Source organism: Varanus komodoensis, unplaced genomic scaffold, assembly GCF_004798865.1.
Source record: "Varanus komodoensis strain SLA01 unplaced genomic scaffold, ASM479886v1 scaffold2, whole genome shotgun sequence".
Classification (NCBI taxonomy): domain Eukaryota; kingdom Metazoa; phylum Chordata; class Lepidosauria; order Squamata; family Varanidae; genus Varanus; species Varanus komodoensis.
The window spans coordinates 46884502-46910811 of record NW_025335568.1 but is presented as its reverse complement, the minus strand read 5'-3'; the positions used below and the strand labels follow the sequence as shown (position 1 = coordinate 46910811).

The 26310-nt window shown below is 39.3% G+C and overlaps 1 protein-coding gene across 6 annotated transcripts in view; it reads right to left on the bottom strand.

Annotated features, from left to right (window-relative positions):
• DGKB (diacylglycerol kinase beta) overlaps positions 1–26310 on the bottom strand; it is a 235168-nt gene that overhangs the window by 99509 nt on the left and 109349 nt on the right. For all 6 annotated transcript variants that reach the window (XM_044428758.1, XM_044428759.1, XM_044428760.1 and 3 more), the window contains one exon: positions 15133–15197. In XM_044428758.1, coding sequence (XP_044284693.1) covers positions 15133–15197 — 65 coding nt within the window. The remainder of the gene's footprint in view (positions 1–15132; positions 15198–26310) is intronic.

Here is a 26310-nt window from a genome sequence, read left to right as displayed (position 1 = left end):
CAGCTAACAATTGTAAAAACAATTCTATAATATTAAACAAGAAGAACAGCAGAGTAAACCCACTTTATAAAACAGGTCAGGCCATCAGCCTGCCAGAACAATGAGGTTTCATCTGACATTAATTCAGCCACATCTCCTTGAGCAGTGAGTGTGATAGCCTTGGTGCCTCTCGTGTGGGCTATTAATCATGCCTCTAGTGGGCCCTGGAGCAGGACTGAGTGTTTAGGTAGAGTAAGATGGTAAAGACAGTAAGAATCTTGACCCCAACATGTTCAGTGCTTTTCAGAAATCAGCTGGAAGCCAGTGAAGCTAATGAATTAGAGTGACATGACCAAACACCGAGTTCTGGTCAAACCTTTAGGTGCTCCACTATGTATCAGATGAAATTTATGAATACTTTTTAAGCCATACCTTGTTCTGTAAGGTTCAGACATAGAGTAAAATCAACACACAAAAGGTTCAACAAGATAGGCAGAACAGGACAATTAAATCAATCAGGTCAAGTTCATGGTAGCTAGAGCCAAATTATGGCAAGCAAGGTTGGATCAAGGAAATAATATCCAGTTAAGGTAGATGAAGTCAAGTAAAACAGGCAAAATCAAACCAGCTGAGATGCAGAGGGCAGATACAAACAGGACCTTGGATAGTTCCAGATAAGCTCTTCTAGCTGAAGTGTTCTCCTACTATGAAACATATAGGAGATTGTTGCCACATCAGGAAACAAAAGACAATTGAAGTCTTTTCTAGACTGATAAAAATCTATAGTTTGGTTAGTTCCATACACCTCAGAGATTGTTAAAATGCCTTCATTTAAATTGTCTTTCATCCACGTTAGGTTAGATTCTTTCTGTGTTTTCTTCCAACCTCATTCTGGCAACCATTCCTGTTGTTTCATTGCCCTCAATTCCCTGTCAAGGAGCTGGCCTGATAATGGAGTGATAATGTCAACAGCCTGGGCTATTTCATAGATCAAACAGTCACCAACAAACAGGAAATTTCCAGATGCATTTGGACACCATTCAGATCTATCAGACACTTGGAGCAAGCAATTTTAACTGGTCCTTCACCACTGCAGAGGTCCATCCTAACAACCAACCCAAAGCTAACCAGATAGTGATCTGTCCTCAATACCGAGTTGCATGCAACACTTCCGCTTTTAGCACAGTAACTCCACCACGATAGAATATTGAATTATGTGTCCTGCTGTCTGTAGAGGACCAGATGCTAGTTGAGGCAGATTGCTTACATGTAACTGTAGATTTTTTAGTGGTTATCTGTGCACTTACACATAAAGGCTGTGCACCTGCATGGAGCATCTGTCAGGAGGTATTTATAGCTGAGGAATTTTTGGCAGGAACCCTTCCACCACTCAGTAATGCATTTTATCTGTGGGTTCCTGTCCATTCCCTTAGTTCAACTGAGGCCTATCAGTATGGCCTTGGAACCATGGAGTAACCTTTTGATGCTAGGAAGGAAAATGGCATTGGTGCAAATGTGGAAAGGGAACCTTCAACAGCATTGCAGAGAGGTAATCATTGACATTGAAATGTTAATGGAGTGGGTTGTATAAATGCACAGATGACCAGTAAAAGAACTACAGTCACAGGTAAGCAACCTCTCTCTGCTTCATGGTCTCACACATATGGGCAACTAGTTAGCCAAGTTATTTACCAGAGGGAAGGTTGGTATAATTTCTTACAAAATGGACAACAGTTCAGCCAAAGGAGCAATCTGCTCTAGCCTGACCATCAAGAATAAGAAGCCTGCAATGATCCAGTTCCAAGCTGAAATTGCCTTGGTTGGTTCAGAAAGAGAAATTATTGAAGAGTAGTGTGAACAGTACACCAACACAATCCCTGCCTCCAGCCAGAGCAGCATGTGAACAAATGTAGACAGAACATTTGGTTCCTAAGATAGACTGCTGTATTCCTCCTTCCTGTCACCCAGCCACAGCCTACTGTACCACAGGACAAGCAGCCAGGCTGAGCTGAGTGATTCAGTAGAATCCTACGTGAAGAAAAGGGAAGGCTATTGGCCTCCAGTCCTTTCCCTGTAACAGCCAGTCAGAATCCACCATTATGTCTCCCTCTGTCAGTCAACACCTGAATAGTGACTCCTAACTCTCCATTTCCCCAATCTCCAAGGCATGTTCTATGAAGCCCACTCTAGCTGCATTAAAGCCAATTCCTAACAATAGGTGGGCAACGAAGTACTGAAAGTTCGCCAAAGAGTCACACATGCACCACACACAATGTAAGGTCCCCTTGACCTTCTAGGCCTCTCCAAGGGTTTCCCAAAGTTGCAGCCTGGCTATTCAGGAGCAAAGCCAGTTCCAGGAGCATCCCAAGCAATCCAGCCTTTTGAAGGAGCTTGTGATACTGTTTAAAACAAGCTGAAACTGGCTTGCTCAACCAGCAGCCCTACTGAGCAAGACTCAGTCTGTTTGTTGGCCTAGGCTACATCTAGTTCATCACAGCTTTCAGGCCCCTGATTCTAAGACTTCTGTGGCCTCTGTGGAAGATGAGGGAAGGTTTTCTGTTACAAATCTACCATCAGAATACCAACTGTATAAAAAAGATGTTATCATACCTGAAAGGATCTTGTATTTCCTGTCAACAATTTCCTTTTGTGAGAAACTAATTTTCTGTCTTGCCCAAATAAAGTAACATCTGTCGTTAGGTGCTCAGAGTACACACAACTATTCACTGAAGTGAACTGAGTCTGTCTACTTTATACTAAACAAACAAACAAACACCTTCCTGGACTGAAGCAAAGAAGGATTTCATGCTGCACAAACACCAAGGATAGGAAATTGCCTTGAGTTTCTCAGAAAGCAGCACCCATAGCTCTGAACCCGGGAGAAACAGAGAAACCTAAAATGTCTTAGACTTGAACTACTCATTACACATGCATTGTTATTTTATCTGGTGCCTTTATTTCAACTGCAATCTCTAGTACTACTTGCACAAAGTTGGCATGCAATGATTCATTGGCAACCCTTCTCACCTTTCTTTAAAAATAGAATGTGGGTTATATATATTGGCACAACATTTCACATTGGGAGTGGGATTTAAAAATGAATGTTAATTTACCTATGCAAGATCATTTTTATGAGATTTTTTAAAGGTAAAAAGAAAAAAAAGGTTAAGTGGAACAACTAATAATGGCCCTGAAAGAAATTATATCAGGATATGAATGAGTACTACTTTATTCTGTTGCTGCTCCACCAATCTAATTGCAATGCCTAAACTTATCACTTAATCACTTCTCATATTCTTTTTCAAATATTAACCTTTTAAAGAGTTTTATAAGCTTAAGAATGGCACAGTATATTATTAGAGTTTTTTTGTTCTAAAAATGATGTTGAAAATGAATGACTTTTAAACATTGGTTTTAATTATTAGAAGGCTTATATGAAGGGGAAAATGTATTTTAACAAGCATCTAGACAAGTGGTCTGATTACAGTAGTCTAATCTGCAAACCTAATTATCACCTTCTTATAGCGTAAAAGGCACAGTTTTAAAAGCAAATTAATGTATCCTACAGTGGGACAGCTTGTCATTTATTAAATAATCTTTTTCTTTGCAAATAAAATGGTTAAGGTTCATTATATTAAGGAGGCAACCCCCCACTGTCACCCCAGGCTTCTGGAACCCCTCACATTATTGCATCTTAAAATTAGCATCCCAGACTTTTCAATGGTTTATTAAGCAGTAACTGTGGTGGACCATTAAATACCAATTATGCCAATTTTCCTTAACCTGTAAAGATCAATATGCTCTGTATGTACTTTATATTACTTTTAATTGTAATTAAATCACTTTTAAATGCAAGTTCACAACTAAAAATAGTGCATATACAGCATTACTCAGTGAATAATGCATTTTGTAAAATGGCCAGGAAACAAAATGTTGACCATGAACACAAAGCCAAAAAGTCATCTCTTTAAATGAATTATTGCAATATTAGTACTAAAGGCAATTATGAGCCAGTACCCAGATATTATAACTGACTATCTATGCAGATTTTCACAGCAATCTTTCTTCTTTTTTAGTCCCACAACAATAGATAAAAAGTGACTTGCTGAAGCCATCCAGTGAATTTTACAGTTTCAAGATTAAAAGCTAAAACTGTCCAGTTTGCAACATCAGCCTCAACTGACTTTCAAGTCTCAAGGCAGCAGTGCACTCTCTAGTTTGGATTTAGGAAAGGGAACGTAAATACAGCATACGAGAAGGAACAGCATACATATCATTTTTGGCCCATGTTTCTGTCAAACTTTGGGCAACAGAGACCTATCCTGGTCACAGTTTCTGAAGATAAACTGCTATCAACAATTTCCTGTATAAATTCTATGCTTCTGAAAAGATACATGGGATACAGGTATGAGAGCGAAATCATTCTGATATTCAGTAAGTAACAAGATATGTTCATATTTAGTTAGGGTTGCCCTTTTAAGGTGGCTTCAAATTAAAATTTGTCCTTGAGAAAGGATATTTAAATATAAGATGAATATGTACCTTTCTCAACTGTGAGTTGCACATACATACGGTACTGCATTCTTCCATAAAATATGTAAGTTGTAGAGAGAACCACAGGTATTATGCTGAGCTTTAGAGGCTGCATTATATTAAGCACTTTAAATAACTTCCAACACTTCTCTCAGCCTTATACATCTATAACAATATCATAGCTAAAAGCAATGGCCTATAATGCAAGTAGTTTGTATTTGTTTAAATCAACATAAACAATCAGGTCATTCATTTTTACATTAAGACATTCCAGACATTTCTGTTATAATGTAACATTTGATACTTCTTTTCCCAAACAATGAGCCAATGCTTATGAATTTCCAGAATCCCCCCTCCCCCCACCATATTAAACATATCCACTGACAAGCAGGAGATTGGAACATTGGTGTTTGTAGTACTCACAACACATTCCTATGGCCAGTAGACAGAGTATAAACAGCCATATGATCTTTAGAGTCCCAGTTTTGACCCTGAAAATATGCTCCAAAGTCTTACCTTGACTCTATAGTCAAAGCACCTTCCTCTTGCCCTCACTGCTGGCACAGAGAGACCCATGCTGCTGCAGCTCCAGGGCCACAAGAGTAACTTCAGAGATGGACTTTTGGAGTGGACTGAAGAGCAGACAGGCATCACCACATTACACAGGACCCTGTGGCACCTCAGTCTCCTCTTGGTGTGCTCTGAGTTTTTTTATCTATGTATTATATTTCTACATTTCCTTTTTCCTTTCAAGGAACTCAAGGCAGCCTAAATAATTCTCCTCCTCCTCTCAGTCTTATCCTCACAACAGCAACCATGTGAGGTAGGTTGGGCTGAGTGTCTGTGACTGACCCAAACTCAGTGGCTGAGTGCACTAGAACATGGATCTCCTGGGTCCAGTTCCAGTCTTAACCACTGTGGCTCTCAGTTGCCAAACTTCAGAAGCCTTTGCAGGGTGGGAGGAGCATAGACTCAACCTTCCCTTCTGTGGTCCTCCCACCATGCGCAGGATGCCTATAATCTGATACTGGATGCTGTGGGCAACTGGATTAGACTCAACCTCACAACATGAAAATTTGGACAACAGCCCTCTTCCATCTGATGCCCTCCAGATATGTGGGAATCACAGTCTCCAGTATCGCCAGCCCACATGATGCTTCACTCCTGGAAGGCACCAGGTTGAGGAAGGCTGTGGAAGAATGTGCACAATATGTGAAATGAAAAGTATGCGTCATTGGTAAAATCAAAATGCCTAGACTCACTTAGAAGTGTACAAGATGAGACACGTCCCAAGGAAACACATCTTATAAAGCATGTGTTTTTGCAAGTTACATTTCTTAGTGCTTTTAAATATGATTATTGCTACATCTTACACTAAAAGGTGCAAAATTCAGCTCAGAATGAGTGAGGAGTGAAGGATGTTTCATGACACCAATTGGTTTGCAACAGATGGAGGCAAATTCCCAGAAAGCAGGCTTATGTGAGGATATAATCATTTTTTCTTTCTGAATCAGAACGTCTCATAGGTGAAGACAGGGAATCAGAGAACTCTTTCTGATCCTTAGCACCCCACCATTGATGTCTGCATCATGGTGTAAGATCACAGAACTATGACACAGCAAGAAGGCAGTATCTCAGTCCAATCTGCTTAATAAGGGACTGAAGAAAGGCTCACTCAAAATTTATACCTATGGGCCTGTAATATGGATGCTACTCCATTATTGCTATTGAGAAGCCCAACTAAGAAGGCGTGCATTTTGTTGTGGTTTTGACATCAGCCTAGCAGCTTGTCCAATGTGCATAATATGTCTTTTGATTTGGGAATGTCTACAGAGACAAGGGTTGTGTGAGAGCCAGGAGCTAGCCTACCTACATTTATTTTAATTGAAGTTTGTGCTTTCGGTGTTTTCTGCTGCAGCCTCTCTGATCCTAACCCTCTGGAAGTTTTTGACAACAGCTTCCATCAGCCTCAGCTAGTATGGTCATGGATAATAGGAGTTGTAGTACAAAACATCTGGAAGGCATCAGGTGGGCAGGGAAAGCTGTACCTTAATCAAACGAGTCACCTTCCTGCAGTATACAAAGCTTGGGGATGTCAGATACATGACAGAGAAGCTGCAACCCAGATGAAGTAATCTGTGAGGTTACCTTGGCGGAAAACATGGTACAATCCTGAAGTGCATTTACCTTAAGTTAGTTCAGCAGCTCAAAATACCAACTGAGTGGCCACTGTGGTAATCCCCCCCCCCCCCTCCGCCCCAGGAATACCCTCAGGACTAGCACAGCTTCGGTAATGTTTGGTCAGTTCACTTCAATGCAGTGAAGGACATAGGAATCTGGCCTCAGGTACAAGGGCCTTCCTTATGTGGTAGGTAATTGCACAATACCTACAATATGCTCATAATTGCACAATACCTACAATATGCTCATCACTTCCTTGTCTGCTTCCTCTAAGTTCCTTTGCCTCTTTTCACATTCACTATTTTCTTTGGCGTAGGCAAGGTTCAAGCAGAAAACAAAGAGATCCAGAGAAATAACATGCAGATCTTCAAGCTCAGTGACTTTACTGGAATTTCTTCTAAGTTTATGGTGGGTGGATCACTGTCCTAAGTTGTCAAAGACATGATGTACTAGGAAAAATACTATTCAAATAGAGAGAGACTTTAAATTTCAAACAACAGACATGGTTTAACAGCATTTTCTTGCAGGTCTGTCAGCTTGTCAGTTTTATTTTATTTTATTAAAACACTAAACCAAGGGCATTAAGTAGGTATTGATTTAACTTTATAATAAAATATGAAATCCTGGCTCATGCTTGAAGCCTTCAGCTTTTATTATTTCTGTGACACTGAAGTCTATTAAAGGAACAGGAGAAATGAGACAAATGGGCAAAGGAAGTGCAAGGAAGCATTTGTGTACCATGAATGCACTCTTAGATACATTGGGCTTGATCCAGATTTAGGCACAAGCAGTGCTGCTGGTAGCTGTGGGCTTCCTCACCCACAAAGAAGCTCTTCTAGGCTTCCCCAAAAAGACTACACAGAGGGTCGTGGAAGAGAGTAGGACATGGCATGTGGAGCATCCCTGAAAAAGGTGCCTCCCTTGAGTTGCAGCACAGCTCATAGAAGGCATTTCTACTCCAACTTCAGGGATTCTCACTTCCCTCTTAGTCCTCAGCAATAAAAGCCATCCCATTTCATTCAGAAGAGTCCCATGGCAACCTTGTAAACCTCACTGCATATCGTGTCAATACCATAGTTTGCTACATATCTTGTCCCTCCTAAAACTCTTTATCATGTATGGGTCCAGAAGGACCTTGGCCAAATATGTAATTCAGGGTCGCCAAGGGTTTTTTTTTGGGGGGGGGGGTTGGCACTTCTGGAAGTTGGAGAGATTCCTATGGACATCACCACACAATGCCTAATCAGTGGGTCACTACTTTGGAGTCTACCTGACACATCTGTAAATTCTAGACTGCATCTTATTCATGCAACTTTTGCTACCCTTCTAGTGGGCATCACAACATCTCTTTAGTAAGGGATTGTTTAAGCCAGCTAATTGCTGGAAGTGCAGTTTAGCTAATGCTTCTTTTAAACATATATTTTGGCAATGTCCCATAGATGTTTCTTTTGGGGATGGGGAAGGGTTGTTGCACAGATAATTTTGTACTAGAATAGTCTATAATAATCACTGATATACACAATATTTTAAATTATTTACTTACTTCATGGGAACTAATAAATGGAATGGGAAATAGAGTTTCTGAAACTGTTTGACAACAATATGGAACCTTATATAGAACATCAGACCAAGGATGTTTTTCAATGCTTTCAATATATGAATGGGTGTCATATAGACACCAGCTTCAAATGGATATTTATTTAGCTATTTGGTCTACTTTATTCAGGAACTCGCATCTAGGGATGGCATAATTTTTGCTGCTTTCTCGTGTTCTTACCCATAATGCATTGTTTGATTCCAGCACTACTCTACTTTTTAAGAAACTCCCTCAAAATAGCATTTAAATATGCATCTAACATACTTTATCATTGTCATTATTCAAATGGGAACAGAGTAAACGTGTCTGTATGTCAATATGATTAAAGCATCTAAATGGCACTATTTCTCTGTATGTCCTGATGATAGTTAAATGCACTGCTCAAAACTATATCACAACATTTGGCTAAGTGAAAAACCGGGTGTATAGTTATGTTTTCTCAGCACATTAGTCTGAAAGGTGTGAAGCAGGTCATTTCATACTGGAATTCACAAAGATTGAATTAAGATACATGCACATAAATTATAGATTTACTATATCTTACTTCTCTATCTGAGGTTGCCTAGGAAAGCTAAGATTATCCTAGAAAAACTGGTTGATAGTTTTGCCAAATACTGTGTAGCAAATGATCTGTCTTCTAAAGGAAAGTACTTCTTAAGAATGAGTTTACTACAAATGTCTTCTACCACTTACACAAAGTGGAGAGGAGTGATGCAATTAGCATAAAAGTAAGTAATAGAATAGAAATGATTAGGCAACAGATAGTTAATTCACCATGATTACATGAAGTGGTAACTAACTCTTTGGACAACACTGAAGCTACTGAATAGTTTGCTGATTTCTGGTTAGCTATATACTCTTCAGAAAGCCATAAAATGGAAGCAATATGTCATTTCATAATGAAGCCCGGATATTATACCTCGACAAGAGGCTTTGTTATTAAAACTGATGCCCGAAGTTTTTAGCAAAGCCAATTTTTCATACAGAAGGAAAAGAAGATATATTTTGCTCAATTCTATAATTGTTATCTTCAGCAAGTCTTTCTACCAGAACAAAGCTACATCGAGTTCTGTATTTACTTTGTTTCTGCATGCTGAGGAAGGCCATGCAAACCAAAGATTTTTTATGTGGGATGGGGTCAGGTTAGTGCCATGAAGGGCAGAAGGTATCCCACCACATTTCCACCTAGGTGGCCATAGATAAGCTACATCCATTTAAGACTTACAAATGTTACACTGGCAAAATAAAACGCAAAGCGACGGGGGAAGGGGGAGGCAAACCCCCCACAGAGCTCCATCCCACTTTAGGTTCTGCAGCGCAAACAGCAGTCACAGCAACAGCAGAAGACTGAATAAGTGAGTTAAAATTCTCATACAATGAATTAGACAGAATGTGAATTGCCCTGCCGTCTGCAGTCTTGACAGTGCCCTGTAGCACAAACACAATCTCTTTCAATGGAGCTTTCCACTTTGAAGAATGAGATGTAAATGCATTTAGTTATACGAGCATCCTAATGCAAAGGCATGAAAAACAATATGACTGAATGATGCTACTTTTAAAAATGCAAACTGTGATCAAGTCAAAACAAAGTTTTTATTTGCATAAAAGTGATACATGTGAAGAAACAACATAAGCAATTCAAATGAATTGTCATACAAGCAGGAACTGAAAAATGGCTTTTTAAATGTTGCAAATATACTTTTTAAAAGGATACATATTAATGGCCCTCACTCTTCAGTCATCAGGATAAAGGGAGAATAGGCAAGAATAATAACGTGCTAGATAATATGTTTTCGTCTCTGTGGACAATGCTGTAAGTGAGAATGTTGAATATTTGCACAAAATAGGAAATGACAGGCTAAAATCAAGTTTGAATCTGCCCACATATGGAGAATAGAGGAAATTAAAACCAATCTGACAGATTCCAACTTTTTCAAAGCCCAGATTTCTAGTCCAGGCACCATATAGGCACGAGATTAGTAGAATACTGGCCAGAACTTCAAGAGGGATTATTTTTCATAAAGCTCAATGGCCTTGTCCTCCTTCCTATCACCTCTTGGCCTACTGACTGCACTGCAACAGCCCTTACCATTTTCCCAGGGCTACCAGTACCACACACTGTGTAATTCCGTGTGGGCAATACTAGCTGGGTAGGGATGTAAATACCTGTCTTTCCTGCTCTCAGAGTGGCAACACCCTGATAGGTGTGCAGGAAGAAATGTGGGGAAAGAATTGTTGTTGTTGTTATTATATTCCTATGTAGTGGATTAAAATCTGAACTGAAACAAGAACTTGGGTAATAATACTTTACATTTGAGGCAAGTGCTAGAAGTCTCAAGACCTGTATTTTCAAGCCTGGAACTATGAATTTGGGCAATACATCTAAATGAAAAGTGTTTGTTTGTGGCATTTCTATCCTGTCCTACACAAAAGTCTCAGGGTGGCATGTGTTGATGGAACAGCCAGTTTGCCTATGGCCTATATGCAACTGAAAGTTTTCCTGCAACTGAAGGTTCTCCTGCACATACACAAACCCAAGAGGAACTCTCCTCATCATTGTCATGTTCCATCAAGTTGTCTCCAACTCAAGGAGGCCATGGGAATGAGTGCCCTCCAGAAAGTTCTATCCTTGACAGTCCTTTTCAGCTCTTATAAACCCAAAGTTTAAGCTTTCTTTGGGCAGCAACAAATGAGGCTAGAATACACCAGCATTTATTTTTTGATTTCATGGAAGTGCTGAACCATGTGCTTCCATACTGGTAATGTAGTCCTAGGATAACCATTCATGACCTGCTGGGTATACAGTCAGCCTGGGAAGCTTGTAATGTGCTGAAGGTAAGTAGTACAGCAGATGAAAATCTAATCAATGAGATCTCCAGTATGGGTGAAAAGAATTGCTTTTTTTCTAGTGTGACGTTCACACAATTATGGTTGTTGGTCTGATGGATTCTAATACAATGCCCATTCTGGTCAGTCCTGAGCTTCACTGTTCCTCTTTGAGCAGGTTAACTTTGTCATGCACTAGCTTACTGCTTGACAAAACTGACTTAACCAGAAGTGAAGAAACAGAATTCATTAGAAACACAATGACAGCAACAGATTTCTGCATAGTCGCCTGAGCTGTTGCACTCACTCCATGCTACTTTTAGATGCTTGAAATGGGTTTAAATGGGCTGAGAAACAAATGGCTTCAGAAGGGGCATTGACTGAATGAATAAAAGAATGGATAATATTCTGTTGACATGTCAACATCTAGTGGTGGGTGGTGGATGAAAGACCCACTGAACTATCCAAAGCAATGCAAGTAATGAAAATACATTGCCTGCCTGACATCATTTGAAGAAGATTAGATTTTATTGACATTGGCCTATAGCATAGGGATCTGTGATGAATCAACAGTTTGTGCTTGTACAGTGTACACTGGGCAATTTTTCAACTCAGCAGGGAAAGATGGTTAACATTAAGGAGTGTCTGGATTTGTCAGCCTGTGGTGCAGACTCTGATTCCCCGATGTTGACAGCAGAACCCTGTCAAACTGACATCTATTATTTCAAGGGTACACTCAAAGGCAATCACTGAGACAATCATTTGGCCCTGTTCTATAGCTTAAGAAGTATCATCATTCCCCCAAGGAAGAATAGATTAAACCTATATATTTAATTTTCAATCACATCTTATGTTTCATAAGTTACTTTTAAAAGTTAAGATGAGCAAAGAGCTGTGTCTGGAATGGCATCATAAACTCATGCAGACATTCCTAGGAAGTGTATTCAGTGATTGACACTATCTATGAGTACTTTGGAAAGGACACATACACACCCCATACTATTTACATTATCTATGGTATACTACTTAAATGTTATGAGGGTTTCGCTGACTGGTTTAAAAGCTTCTGTGGGCCATCTTCACCTCTTGCATTTCTTTGCAAAGAAAAATATTAGATATGCTGTTAGTATCACACAATACCTAGTGAAGTCTAGTGAGAAAGATGTGGTAACAAACAAACACCTAGTAGAAGCGAAGTCCCTAAAAATAAGGAAAGGCCAATTCACAATGCTGTTGTTCTGAGTCAAGGTTCACTGGCCAGTACCAAACAGGGTCATTCCTACTGGTTCTGTTGCACAAGTGGAACACATCATATGTCCAATGGAGGCTTCACCATTCTAAAAATAACTTGGGAAATGAGTGAATGCTAAGTTCAAGATGAAGAGAGATATGCGCAGCTCTCTTCTCCAAGCTTCACATTTCTGTCATGTTCTGGAAACAAGTGCTTCTGTAGCTATTTGCACAGGCGGTGGCTGTGTGTAAAGTGTGTAAAGGCACAACGGTGCACTACCCAAAGTGTAGTACTAATGAACTAGGCCATCACAGGTACACGCCTGTGATTCTGGCTTGAGAGTACAAAGAAGGGGTTTCTCCTTGATGAGAATCTTCATGCATGAAAGAGTGCATACAGAAACTATTCTATGCTCTGCTGTCTGTGTATGATGAGCAGAATTGGGCCCCATTCACAGATGAAACTCTAGCATGCTTTACTAAGAGCATTCCCATATGACTTTCTCAGATTGCAACCAGGCAAGCATGATAGCACTAACTTAATTTCACATAAAATTAATCTTGACAGTTATGCTGTATAACCTATGAAAATGAGAGGTAGTAGTACTTCCTTCTCAACTTGTCTTCAATGCCTATATACTGAAGGGTGTAAAGGCTAGGCCCACATATATTTTTGCAATTAATTTCCTTAAGATAATGCTAGAAGCATCAGGTTCTTTAAAATATAGATGAATTTCAAGGTGAGTCGGCTAACAGATTTTATTAATGGCATATGATTTATTGTGACATGAAATCTGAGTTGAAACCATATGATTAGCTGGGCTTTTTATAAATTATAATTGCTAACTGCTGAAAATATGCAGCAGAACCCTAATAAACCAATTTCACCATTAGAGTCTAGAAATTCTGTATTTGCTAAGTGCTCAATAGCTCCTACCATTTGTCTTTGGGGGAACTTAGTATGCCCTTGTCTACCATTCCTGTTATAGTATCATTCTTGAAATTAGACTTTTGGAGAGGCACAGCTATAAACACAGACATTTATTACAGGATGTGCTGAAAGATGGATTGTGCTAGATAGGAGATGGCATATTCTCCAAATATTGACAGCCTTGCATCAACACAACTACACAGCTTCAAGAAATGCAAAGCTGTCACCTCCAAAGCACCTGTTTGAAAAGTTTTGTCTACCTAGTGTGTCCAATTACCCTGTAACTCTATTTACTGCACAGTCTATTTAGTACCCAGAGAGCTTTGACTACTAGGCAATACAAAATTGAAATGAAATGAAATGAAAAATGTATTTATTAACACATCTTCATTTCCCAAATAACATTTGGAACAGCAGGCCATATGAAATCCAGAAAAGAAACACATGAAAAATGTGTGGGGTTTCATTTTTCCAGATTTTAAATGCAGGCTTCCAAACGATAAGAACCCTGTATTTATAAAACAGCATTCGGTTGCTCTTACTTGTGATGAGTATGAAAGAGGCTCCTGTCAGCACACAAGTATGCAAGTGGAAGCAAAACATAAGGATTCACAGCTGCAGCTGTCTAATAAGTGTTCTGCAATGCCTAATGGCAAAGTGTCAACTCAGGGATCTTCAAATACCACACAGTGCATCATCATTGCTATCACGCTGGCCTAAAGAATCGAGTATTTTATATGCCAAAATGGTTTATTATTTAGAAGGTTATGATATCAGCTAACAACTGATGAGTCGAAAAGAAGAAAAACCCAGAAGATTCATTTAGACGTGTATGTGTGTGATGGGTGGGTAGCCAAATCTGCTATTGAGACTGTCACAAGGAAAGGTTTTTATCCTCAAAATAGTCTGGATCTGTCACTCTTTTGGTTTATTTCTTTGGTTCTTCCCCACTCCTAAATCTCCAAATCATGTATTTTTTCTCTTCTTAAAAAAAAGAAAAAGTTTTGCTTAGAAAAAAATAACAGTCTCACACGATTCTTTTTACTGGCCATAGTGGCATTACCTGATCATTTCATTTTATATCTATATTTTCCATGTCTCTCAATGATTTGCCAAGATTAAAACTCTAAAAATAGAATGCAATAACATAATATAAAACCACTTGCATAAAAATATGAAACAATTACCAATAAAATGTCCAGGACTGGTTATCATACACTCTCACGTGTCTAGGAGCGGAGCAAAGTGTTACCCTGACAGCAGAAAGATGACAATATGGGTGCCAGGAAGACCTCACTAGGGAATGTTTCTTGGCGGGCTGAGAGCTCGCTCCTCCTTGTTGCCCTTCTCCAAACTGCCACTGGATGAGGCACCTTCTCTTTAAACGGCACAGCAACCACTTAGTTCCATTATTGGTTAACTCACTTCCTACAGAATAAGGAAGCACAGCTCCTTCATGGGCTCAGAGGTTGGCTTCTTCCTAGCTCTCTCTCCCCTTTCATGGAAGCTCAACCTGAATCAGATTGATAGCTTGGTATACAAGCGCAGTTTTGAACGCATGACACGTATTAGAAAAAAATAAATAAAACCCTAAAATCCAAGAAAAGGATTCAGGAAAAGTTAACATTTGTCAACAGAAGCAAGCAGAGATTTGTTCCAGCACAATGAAGAACCAAACTGAAATGAAAGTGAGGAGTGTGCTAGTGAGGCCAGTGTGATACAAGGCACAGTGGTGTTATGGGGGTGATAATATTCCACTAGAGATAAATTTCTAACCTCTTCTGCCGGGGCATATGCCCCCTTTGCATCTGAGAATAATCCATTTTTCTAGATTTCCCCCCACTGAAGCTCTCACCTGCTGTTGAATTTCTCCGGATGTTTTTCTCGCATGATATGAAATCTGTGAGCAATTGAAGCATCCTGAAAGAAAGAAAGAAAAATAATTTTGGGTACAACGCAAGGAACAAAATACTCTTACAAAATTGCTAACTAAATAATAAGACCCAATTTTACTTGAAGAATTCCAACCCATTATTCAACTCAAAGGAATCTGTAACATTCCAAACTTTAAATATTAACATTTAGCATAAAAATAAAATTCATACAAATAGCAATATAAAAAGGCAGCATAAACTACATACAATCCAATTCTTAAACTGGAGATTTTAACAAGTCCAATAATTCTGATTCTTTTAAAAAATAAATACTTGCTATGGCAACATTTGTAACATATACGTAAATTATAAAGTAGACCGTCCCTGCCAAGGCTCTGACTGAATGGAATGTTAATTTTGAAGAACAGAATCAAAGTAGCATTAAAAGTTTTTGCTTCCACTGGGAAAATCAGTCACAGAATCTAGATGTTTTCTGACACTGGAAATTGTTGTTCACCTGAATGTTTAAAACTAAACACTTTCAATGACCACTAATTTTAAGGCGTAAGTTAAAGACACCACTGAAATAAATAGAAGTTGAAAGTAGGGAATGTATGCATATATTTGATCTGATTAATGCCCCTGTCTTCACTAATGGAAGCTTTTTGTGGAAGAAGAGTTCCTAGTGAAAGGAAATGCCCACTGGAGGGATTGTTGTGAAGACTTTTTGTTCTTCCCCCATCTCACCCTTTCAATTCTTCTCCAAAGTACAAACTCAGTGAATTTCTTGTGCTGTGCCTCCTTTCTGTCAGTGTGCTAACTTCACCACCTGTTTCCTTGTCCCCCACTTACACAGGATAAAAAAAGGGGACTGGCAGAGAAAACAGAGGCTTTGCCCATTTGGGATTTTTGAGAATTATATTAAAAATCCCGTCTTCCAATCCCTCATACCAAAAACACACTCTCCTTTCCTTGTATTATCTTTCCACAGTGTAGGAGATATGAGCATGCAGGGAGAGAATCGGAAAGAGATTCTCCCTTTCCTATTTTCCCTTCTTTTTTATGTTCTAGGTAACAGAGCATCAGGCACAAAGTCTGAATGAACCATTAAGGATAGAGTTCCAAGAGGTGCTCTTTCATTGGATGACCTCCAGCTTTTGCACTTTAATATTCTGTTATTCCAGAGCACTGGAGTAAGAGAGGAAAGGAGGGAATTTAAACAGGGTATCTGGAATTGTTCCACCCTCATAATTTTCTAGCAGGTGGGGCATGCTGTTTGTTGGTTCCTTTAAATTGTCCTGCCAAAAGAAGGGGGCAATATGGTCTTGCCATGCATCAGAAACTGACACTTGAGGAAAGAAAATATTTTTATCTTCGCTTGTGCATGTCTCAAAAGATCTATGACACAACGATACCTGCTTTGCAGAAGGTAAAATGTTTGATGGAATGGGACACCCATTTGAGACCAGTACTACTAAATATTAACTTCTGATACTAAATAAACTAATGATTCAACCTTTAATGATTTCTTAATTCTTGCATTTGCCCAGGAGTGGAAAGGAACTGCAGTCAATCAATCAATCAATCAATCAAAATTTGGTAAGCAAATAAACTATTGAAACATTAGGTCTAGCAAGTGAAGGGTTAAAATTAAGTACACTGAACATTTAAAATTTTAAAAATACCCACACTTTGTAATAAAAGTAGTTCTATCCCATATGAATGATTTGCATGCATCTTCCTGCTGAAACACTTTTGTGAATATCTGTTTTGACTAAATAATTTAGATAGGCAAAAACATTTTCCACTGGCAATATCTAGCTTATAAGATTCAAAACAGACACTAATTATTTTTGGCATCCTTTGACACTGGATGATTTTGAAGTAAATGCTGCTTCTGTGTATTGTACAGGAAGGTTTTATTATATCACATAAAGGCACTAATTCGCAGTTTATTACTTGAACACATCTTTTAAAATAAATTCACACAAGCTTTTCTTTCCTGGTTCCTCAAAATAATATGATTTTAAAAGCACAAGTAGTGGAATCTGTTGCCCTCATTGACATGATTGCCCCAGTGGGAAGAAAAATAGCTTCAGTAAAATATTTCTATATTTCTTCTGTCATCAAATAAATGAATCTCACCACAATCACCACCACCACCACCACCACCATCATCAATATATTTCCTCAGAAGGTGCCAGTAAATTTGGACTTGGGTTGTGAGTCAAATAAACCAACTTTCAGTAAAAAAAAATTTCCCAGAACTTTAGCTGGTGGTATATTTGGCAAACTGTACTGGTGAAATTTCAGCCCAAGCCATTAAAGAGCGATGCAAAGATCCACCCAGAATCTGGAACTTTTGAGCTTGCTGGATTTACCTCCTGCTCTAGGAGTGATATAAGCTGAGATCAAATCCACAAACACTTGTGAACATGAGTGGGTCCCTTCTTTGTGCTGAATTACTTTCACACTAACTATGCAATTGCCACACATAAAAACCTGCCAGTCATTGTGCATAGCGGACATGTGGGCAGAATGTGCACAATCCACCCTCACTCTAATATACAAAAGTTAGACTCGTTTCCTGTTGGATGCCCATGTGAATGCTTGGGACAAACTGATCATATGGCAAAGAGAAAGAGGACAGGAATCCAAGGAACTGAGCCCAGAACATCTGATAGATTCCCACCCCCAAACCAGATTCCTCACACATCACTGCCCTTAGATGATGGTTCCTAGCAGTTCTGCAGTATTTGAAAACATGGTAATCAAGATGGAAGCTTCAGTACTCTGTGCTAAAGTCTTCACCTAAAAGCTCCCTTTTGAGGAGGGATTTGTAACAAACATCAATCTGTTATAAAATCATCACTAGCTTCCAGGCAAAGTTGCCCTTCCTCTGACAGAAGGAGTTTCTCATTTTCCTGAAGGATTAGCATTTGAAAGCCACCTTCAAAGAAAGGTGCTCCTTCTTTCCCATTACCAATCTCTAGAGTATTAACCTCCCCCTCTCTTTTTCATGGTTTAGAGTAGGGGTGGACATATTGTAGGAATTTTTGGTCTTCAGCTCCCAGCACTTCTGAACATGGGCTACCCTGGCAGAAGTTTCAGGGACTTGAAGTCAAAAACACCTGGAGATCGACCTTCTGCCTGTCCCTGGCTCAGAAATGGTGAACCTGAGGTCCTTCACGGACTCCTTACTCTCATCAGCTGTAGCCACAACACTAATGATCAAAGATGATGGAAGCTGTTGTCAACAATATATGGAATATTTCATAATTCTGTATCCTGGTTTTACAGTTATATATGCTGTCTCAGTAAGCATGGTCCAGAATTTGAAAGTATCTTTTAAAGTGGATTAGAAAAGAGTGGTTTGCAAGCAAACCTGGTTACTGTTAACCATAGTTAGGACTGAGGTATATATTACTCTTTACCATGGGTGACACTAAAAACTGAGAGAGAAGTATGCCCTGGAGAGAAGGCAGAACGTAGAGAACATGAAGCCAGGCTCCCACTCCCAGTGGGACTCCCACTGGTCCCACTGGACCAGGTCACTGGCTAGCCCTTTCTCATGGCTTTATAGCCATTTTAATTTCCTCACCATAATCACCTACCCTCCTGTCATGATTAACGAAATAAGGAGTGTAAACCACTTTGCATGCTTGAAGTGCTGTATAATATTAATAGCTATCTAGGGTTTCAATTATGATAACAAAGTGTCATGCTATAAGCACAAATAATTTATAATAGATACACTTTCAGCACAATGTTATTCTTGTTGTGTGACAGGCCTAGCCTATAAATACACACAGTTTGTGGAATATGGATCTGAAATTTAGGTCTCAAGGCACTTTGTGTTATCCTAACTACAAGTAAATAATGTATATAGCAATTTTAGTACTCAAATTGCTTTGCAATCTATATCTTTGTATATACCCACAGTGAGGTAGATCACCGCTATCAGTTTTTAGAAGGGCAACTAAGGCTGGAGCATTAAATATAATGGTCTGCCTGTGTCTCTGAATTGGGCAGAAAAAGTATCTTGGAGTGGTGGTGTTGGTCTCTTGGGAATGAACCACACCACTACTTCCTAAAACTGGACCCCAGTGTGAAGGACTGGTGAGGGGACATTAACCCTTTTCCCTGTTGCTGTCACATTCTGGATTGGGTCCCACAAGTCTTCAATTTATATGGTCAAGCAGGGACATATTAAAACACATGTAATGCCATAATTATGTGATAATGTGAACTACATGCCTTCATATTCAAGGTTGGTGCCTCTCCTTGTGTACTAATGCTCCACACTAATGGTACTGGAGAGCAGGAAACATTATGAGAAGTCATGCAAACATTGAGGTGAGTGTGGGGACCTCCCATGTGCCCATACCACTTCAAGTTATACATCAATGGTTAATTGTATAGAACCATCTAAATATGAAAAAAATTAAACCCAATGCAAAGCTCTTTGATTGATTGAGGGCTCCATGTGTCCATTTGTTTGTTCCCTACCATGCACAGCTGTGGTCACTGCCTATCATGCTTGGATTATACATCCCTTACAGGCATCACAGGGCCACCAGCCAACCCAAAATTGGAGTGGAAGGGTAACTGGCTTCAGCATGGGGGCCAAGTCCACCAGACAGAGATTCTGGGACAAAGTAGGTGGCAGACTGTTGAGAAGAGGCAAAAACTCCAGATTTTCTATTCCCAATGTAGTGTTCAAGCCACTGTATCCACTTCCTCTATCTGCCCCTTGCAGAGGCCTTCAAGGAAATTGATGGACAGAATAGGATGTTGTAAAATCAGTGACTTTTGCAAAAGAAGAGAGAATATTCTGAAACAGAGCAATTAGTCTTCCCATAATTTGGGACACGTAACTGTAGTGCCTTGCAGTGAGAAGAGAGGAAGCTGAGGAACTTTTCCCATATGCTAGTAGTGTCTGACTATCCCAAAAAGTCCACCTCTAAGGTTGCTGTTGTGACCTTGGAGTCACAGCCAGTGATGGGGGAATGGTGCCTTGAGTTCAGAGACCCAGCTTTGACTTACAAGTGAATTTACATGGTTGGAGCTAGGACTCCAAACAGTTCTACGCTCATCTAGACTCTGTCTAGCCAATTGTGCTATTAATCTATATATCAGCTAAAATATTAAGGGCACCAATTTCTGTAATGAAAGCCAAGCCTATTACATCAGTGTAAAATGTGTTGTGATGTTTCCTTTTAACAGTTTTAGAATCTAAACATATTACCTGTTTACAGCCACTGTACTGTTGTTTTCCAAATTGAAAATTAGAGATAGCATTCTTAAACAAGCTCCCATTTATGTATTTTTGAAAGAATACTGAAATCTGTTGAGCAATTCAAGATTAAATTTCAGCATTTGAAACCTACACAGAGTGATTCAAACAAATGTTATGACATTTAAGATAATGAAACTCTTCACTAACACCAGAGTGTCCAACTTCATGTAATAGAAGTCAACAGATGTCCAAATACTGAAATGCCAAAAGAAAGTTAGTGCCTATTTTGATTAATACGACGAATCAGTCCATGGTGTCTCTTTAAAACTGGCATGCATTACTTCAAAACATCTATTCAAAATCCATTCTAGGAAACATAGCTAGACAAAGTGTTCCCAAGACAAAAGGAAAACAATAAAGCACTGTATAACCCTTTTAGCAGTGTGAGCTGCATATTATTGACAGACCATTCATTGCAATCAGCAAATGATTAATTGCAAACTTGTTACTAAATTGACCACCAAAAAAAGAGGGAAAAGAGAGAGAGAGAGAAGCTTCAGCATGCTGTTAAAGGGGAATAGGGGGCAGCGGGGAGAGAGAGAGAGAGAACTTCAGTTAAGAATGATTGGAGTCTTCTTGTAGTGAATTAGATTCTAATCAATATTCTTGTTGACTACACTGTGGCATAATTACTTCCTTAAATAGCATAGGTACCCATTATTGAGGACATTTAAATTAATATTTAACCTAAATGTATTTTTCCAACTACTGAATCAGCATTTTCAACTTCAACTTGCACAATTAAATGTTCTGCTTATTATCAACTGCATGAAGCATAGGTTCCCTCCAAACATCATTCAGTTTAACAGGAATAACTATTTAAAATCCAACAAGGTACATAGAGATATTTAATTATTTTAATGTAATTTTGCATGTGTGGCTTTGCCTGTAAGGATTCTAATGAAATAGGCTAGATTAATGATGTACTGATGCCAGGAACTGGACAAGGGGTGTGTGTCCTGAGATGTCTGGATATTTCAATACACCTGACCAGATACCCTGAGATGTCTGCCTAAAGTGGGACTGGGGGGGCAGTGTTACAGAAAGTCCCAGTCCCTCTTGGAGGCGCAATCTCAAAAGGTGCTACTGGGAGATGCTGCCTGTCCAATACCATGACCATTGGCCTGTGGTATCTCTTGTGGTTTCATCTAATCCCCCATGTTATTTAACATATACATGAAACCACTGGGAGAGATGGTCAAGAGTTTGAGAAATCAGTGCCACCGATATGTGGATGATGCCCAACTCTATCTCCCCTTTCCATCTAACTCCATCTAAACCTTTCTTGATCTAAATGGGTGCCTGATGTCTGTAAAGAGTGAAAACAAATCAAGTTTAATCCAGGCAGTGCTTTTGATCAATCAAAAGGCAGACCAGGGAATGAGGATTCAGCCTGTACTTGATGGGATTATTCTGTCCCCAAAGACTCAGGCTTGCAAATTGGATGTGGTCCTACACCAGGAGTGTGGCTTGCACAACTGAGGTTAGTATGCCAGCTGTGCACATCTTACCTACATACCAGTTTGGACTACTGAACATTCTCTACATGCAGCTGCTTGCTCCTGGAAGCTGTTCAGAAACTTCAGCTGGTCCAGATGGTTGCAGCCAGACTATTGACCAGGACCATTTATAGGAATCATGCATCTGTCTTGTTACAGCAGCTTCACTGGTCAGTTTCCTGGCAGAATCACAAGTGCTAGCTGAGACTGGAACTTAGACAGCCTAGGAGCAGGCTACTGAAAGGCCAGCTTCTCCCAAATGTCCCAGATTTTAAGGTCTTTTGAATAGGCCCTTTTAAAAAGACTGCTATGTTCAGGGATGCAAATAGTAGTGACTTCAGAGATGGCCTTTTTGGTGTATGTTCCCAAACTATGAAACTTTCTGGCATAGGAGGCTGGGCTCATTCATTCTGCTGGCTTCCACCAGTGGCCAAGGTCTATTCTATTCATGAAGGCTGCCAGTACGGGACAGTTCTCTTGGGCTGGAGCCTCGTTTTTAAGGATTGTTTTCCTTTTTAATTGTTAGATTTTAAATCTATTTTGATATATTGATTTATTATATTAATCCATTTTAATAGTCACCTTGTGTGCCTTATTTTTGGTAGAAAGCTGGGGTGCAGCTCAAATCAGTCAATTAAATGCATTCAAGGCTTTTTCATATAAACTTTTTATTAAACTGTTTACACTTACAGGGTAAAGTCATCCGTTAATAAGTTATTAAACAAAATAACAGGATGACACCCAAAGATAGTGAACCCTGACATTCTCGCCCTGTATTTACTGTTAACATGTAAAGGGGCATTTGCTTGCCCCTTTTTTTCCCATCACTTTTCTACTCTTCATGGCATCTCCCATTTCACTAGCAAATGAGTTTCAGAATACTCAGCTCTACCAGGAGAGGAAAAGCTGTGGGTGTGGAAAGAGCAGAGCACATGCCCCTATTATGAAGTCCTTCCCTGAAAAACAGGAAATAGAGTGCTTCCCACCAAAAACTAGCTCCAGCCCAAGAGGGCAAAACTTTACTATAGACAGAAGCAGCAAGACCACACAGGGCTTTTTCTGTGTTCCTAATTCCTCACTCATAGTCATTTGTGGGTGCTTTAAGCAATGTTGTTATCTGCCAGGGCCTCCCCTGTCCTTCCCAAGCTTTTTAATGCTTTTTTTAGAGCAAGAAAAGTATAATATTATCTGGAAAATGAAGAATAAACCAGTATAGGAAGCTTATGTATTTTTGTAATTCTGCTATACCACACAGCACCGCTTGTTCTTACGTAATGGAACATATATAGAGAAAGAAAGAATGCCTGGGGGAAAGTGTGCAAAAGAGCTGATCTTAATCCCACAAAGAATCCAGACCCTCAAGACTCAGTAAAGTGGTGGAGTAGGAGCCTCATATGGAGAGGTCCCTAAAGAATGAGAAAAGAGAATCTGAACATCAGACTTGAGGTATGTGTCTCCATTTGCTGAAAAAGCCTTTTAAGATATGGAGCAGAAGGAGAAAGAAGGCATCAGAAATATCATTTGCTAGCAGGTGAGTTCCATCCTCAGGGCAACTGAAAACACCTGATTTCCAAAGGTGGAATGTATCTCTGCACCTTCCATAGGCTCTACAAAAGCAGTAAGGATGTTGCACACTCATATGCATGTACATCTTGGTTGTTATTGAAGCTTTTGAAAAGTGTAACAGATTGAAAGACAGTCATGCATGCAACAGATCATCTGCTGAGGAGAGCAGAGGAGCAGGGAAAGAGACTGAACCATCTAGTCCTTAATTATCTACTGGGAGAAGGAGAGGGAGGACATTACAATATATACAATTGCTCTGTTTCCAAATTAAAACAGAGCAATCCTCTTTCCAAAAAACAGGATCTAAGAAACTGATGTAACAGTTGAGCCTCCTTTAATCTATTTTTATCTGAAGTATTCACATAGTTTTTAAGGTGAAGCATCAAATTAACCCGATCTACTCCAGGTACAACTATCTGAAGGACCTGGTGAAAAAAGGAAGATCTGGCTTATTCTACAGAGCTTTGCAGAATTTATACTTAAAGTTTATTAAAGTAATAAATGGAAAGAACATAACAATTTGATTTTGATGTCACATAGAGAGCCACTCAGAAAAAAAGCAGAGATGAGTGAGTTCTCCAGAACTCTACTTGGACTGGAAATTTTCCAAGTGTTCTGGAAAACAAAACAAAACAGAAGCAAGCAAAAGCAAGCAAAAGCAGACAAATAGCGGAAGAAGCAGGGTAATTTTTCTGACCCAGTCCAAAGACTTGCAAAACTCAGCACTATCACTTTTCAGTTTTTACACAAACTAATTTAGCATCTCCATTAGTAAAACCTCTTTAAATCCACATAAGAGCAGGAGAAAAGGCACCACAGAGACCAGATCTCAAGACAAAAGCTGACACTTCACAGAGAAGCAAGAAGAGGAAGCTCCTCCACTGCAGAGTTGACTAGCCCACATGTACTTCTACTTCTACCTTATGCATTCCAACGGAAGGACAAAGCAAATGTGGGGTGGAAATCCATACCCATACTTTGTACGTGGTTACAAGTCCAATTTGGCACCTGCAGCATCTGAATTCTAGGCTCCATGCAAGCTAACAGAGCAACCCTTGGAAAGGGTGGTGAGGGACTACTTCTGAGTATGTGTGATTTGCCCTCAGTCTGAGTAGCTGCTTCCTGTTCCCACAGGGTCATGACGAGAGCCTCCAAAGAAAATGCCATCACTTCCCAGGACACTTGAGGACTTGGTATCTCACTTTTTAGAAGTGAAGCATTCACCAGTCTTATCCACTAGTCTTATCCAAGTCCACATCTTTTCCCACACATCCATAGATTCTCTTTAATTCTCCAGCATACTAAAGGATTAAACAAAATGTGATTATATTGCACGGTTAGGTTTGAAATGTACATTAATGAAGATTTTGACATGTCGTCTCTCTTTAATTAGGAATGAAACCTTATTCTTGTAGGACATGCAAAAATATTTCTATCATATAATATCTGAATCGGGCACAGCAACAGCAGAGCTGTAAAACTATGCGTCGATGGAGACAGTATTTCTCTACTCTTTTTTCCATGGGATCCTCTTATAATTCTGATACATAAACCAAGAAACTGACATGCTATGTATATTGAGTAGCCTCTCTGGATACCAGCTGGCTTGGCTGTATGCCTTTTGTAATGGTAATGAAGTCACACAGCTGCTAGGACAATCAGCTGGAGTTCAGATCATCCCTAGCTGAATAGATAGCTACTGACTGGCTTCTTATCAGGAACCATTTAGCTGGTCTTAACAAAACTCTAGGGTTAGATAGGTTTACATGGTTACAGCAAAGTGTCTTTCAAAAATGAACTTAGTAGAGCCTCCCCCAAAAGAAAGAATGAAAGAAAGAAAGGCAAACTTCTATTCACTCGAATGACAACAAATATCAGTGCCCTAGTGTTAAAGGGATCTTTCAAGAATACTGCTATTCACATTTTCTTATGAATAAGGGCCCTAGGGAACCTGGGGTTACCCACCACCATCTTTAGAGCTCAATTTGTATATCTAGTTGAAATGGTACTGATGAAAAATTGGCCAGACGTGGCCAGAATAAACACGAACTTCACAAAATAACCAGTTTTTTATAGTAAACATACATTGAGTTATATCCAAGCAGTATTCTTGCATTGACAGAAGACTCTTTGATCGAACAGTGGGATGCAGAGGGAAACAAATTTTGGTGATTCCTTATCCCTGGCACTGCCTCCATACCAACCCCCCAAAGCTAACCGGGAAGTTTGGGTGTTCGTTTAGAGAAGTGTGGGAAATGGAGGGACATCAACTGCATAAATACTTTTTCTTTTCTTTTTAAAGGCACAAAAATCTATTCCAGGTTACTGAACATTTTCAAATATTTTCACTAGAGAGTTTTCAAGAGAAAGATTGCAGATTTCAGTGGAAATTCATACTGCTGCACTAGGGCAATAACCTTGTTCTGTATGTTCATTGGAAAAATGTCACTATTTGTGACAGGCACTTGAATCTTGACTATATATGTATTGGTTATAAATTAATGTATAACATCATTTGAATGTACTCTCCATTGGTTCAGACCATTCAAGATACATTTGTAATGAATAATCCTGAGGCGTCCCAAAATTCAGTATTTTGGAGCTATAGATCATAGTCAGTCATCAAATTTGTAATAATTGATCACATTATTCTAGCTTTTTTGTTTCAATAAGTATTTCCTTACTATTACTTCCAACTGAATCTACAAATTATTTAAAGGAAGGAAAGATCTATCAGCTCTTCATATCTTAAAATAAAGGATACTGGCAGAAACACATAACAGTGAGAAAAATAT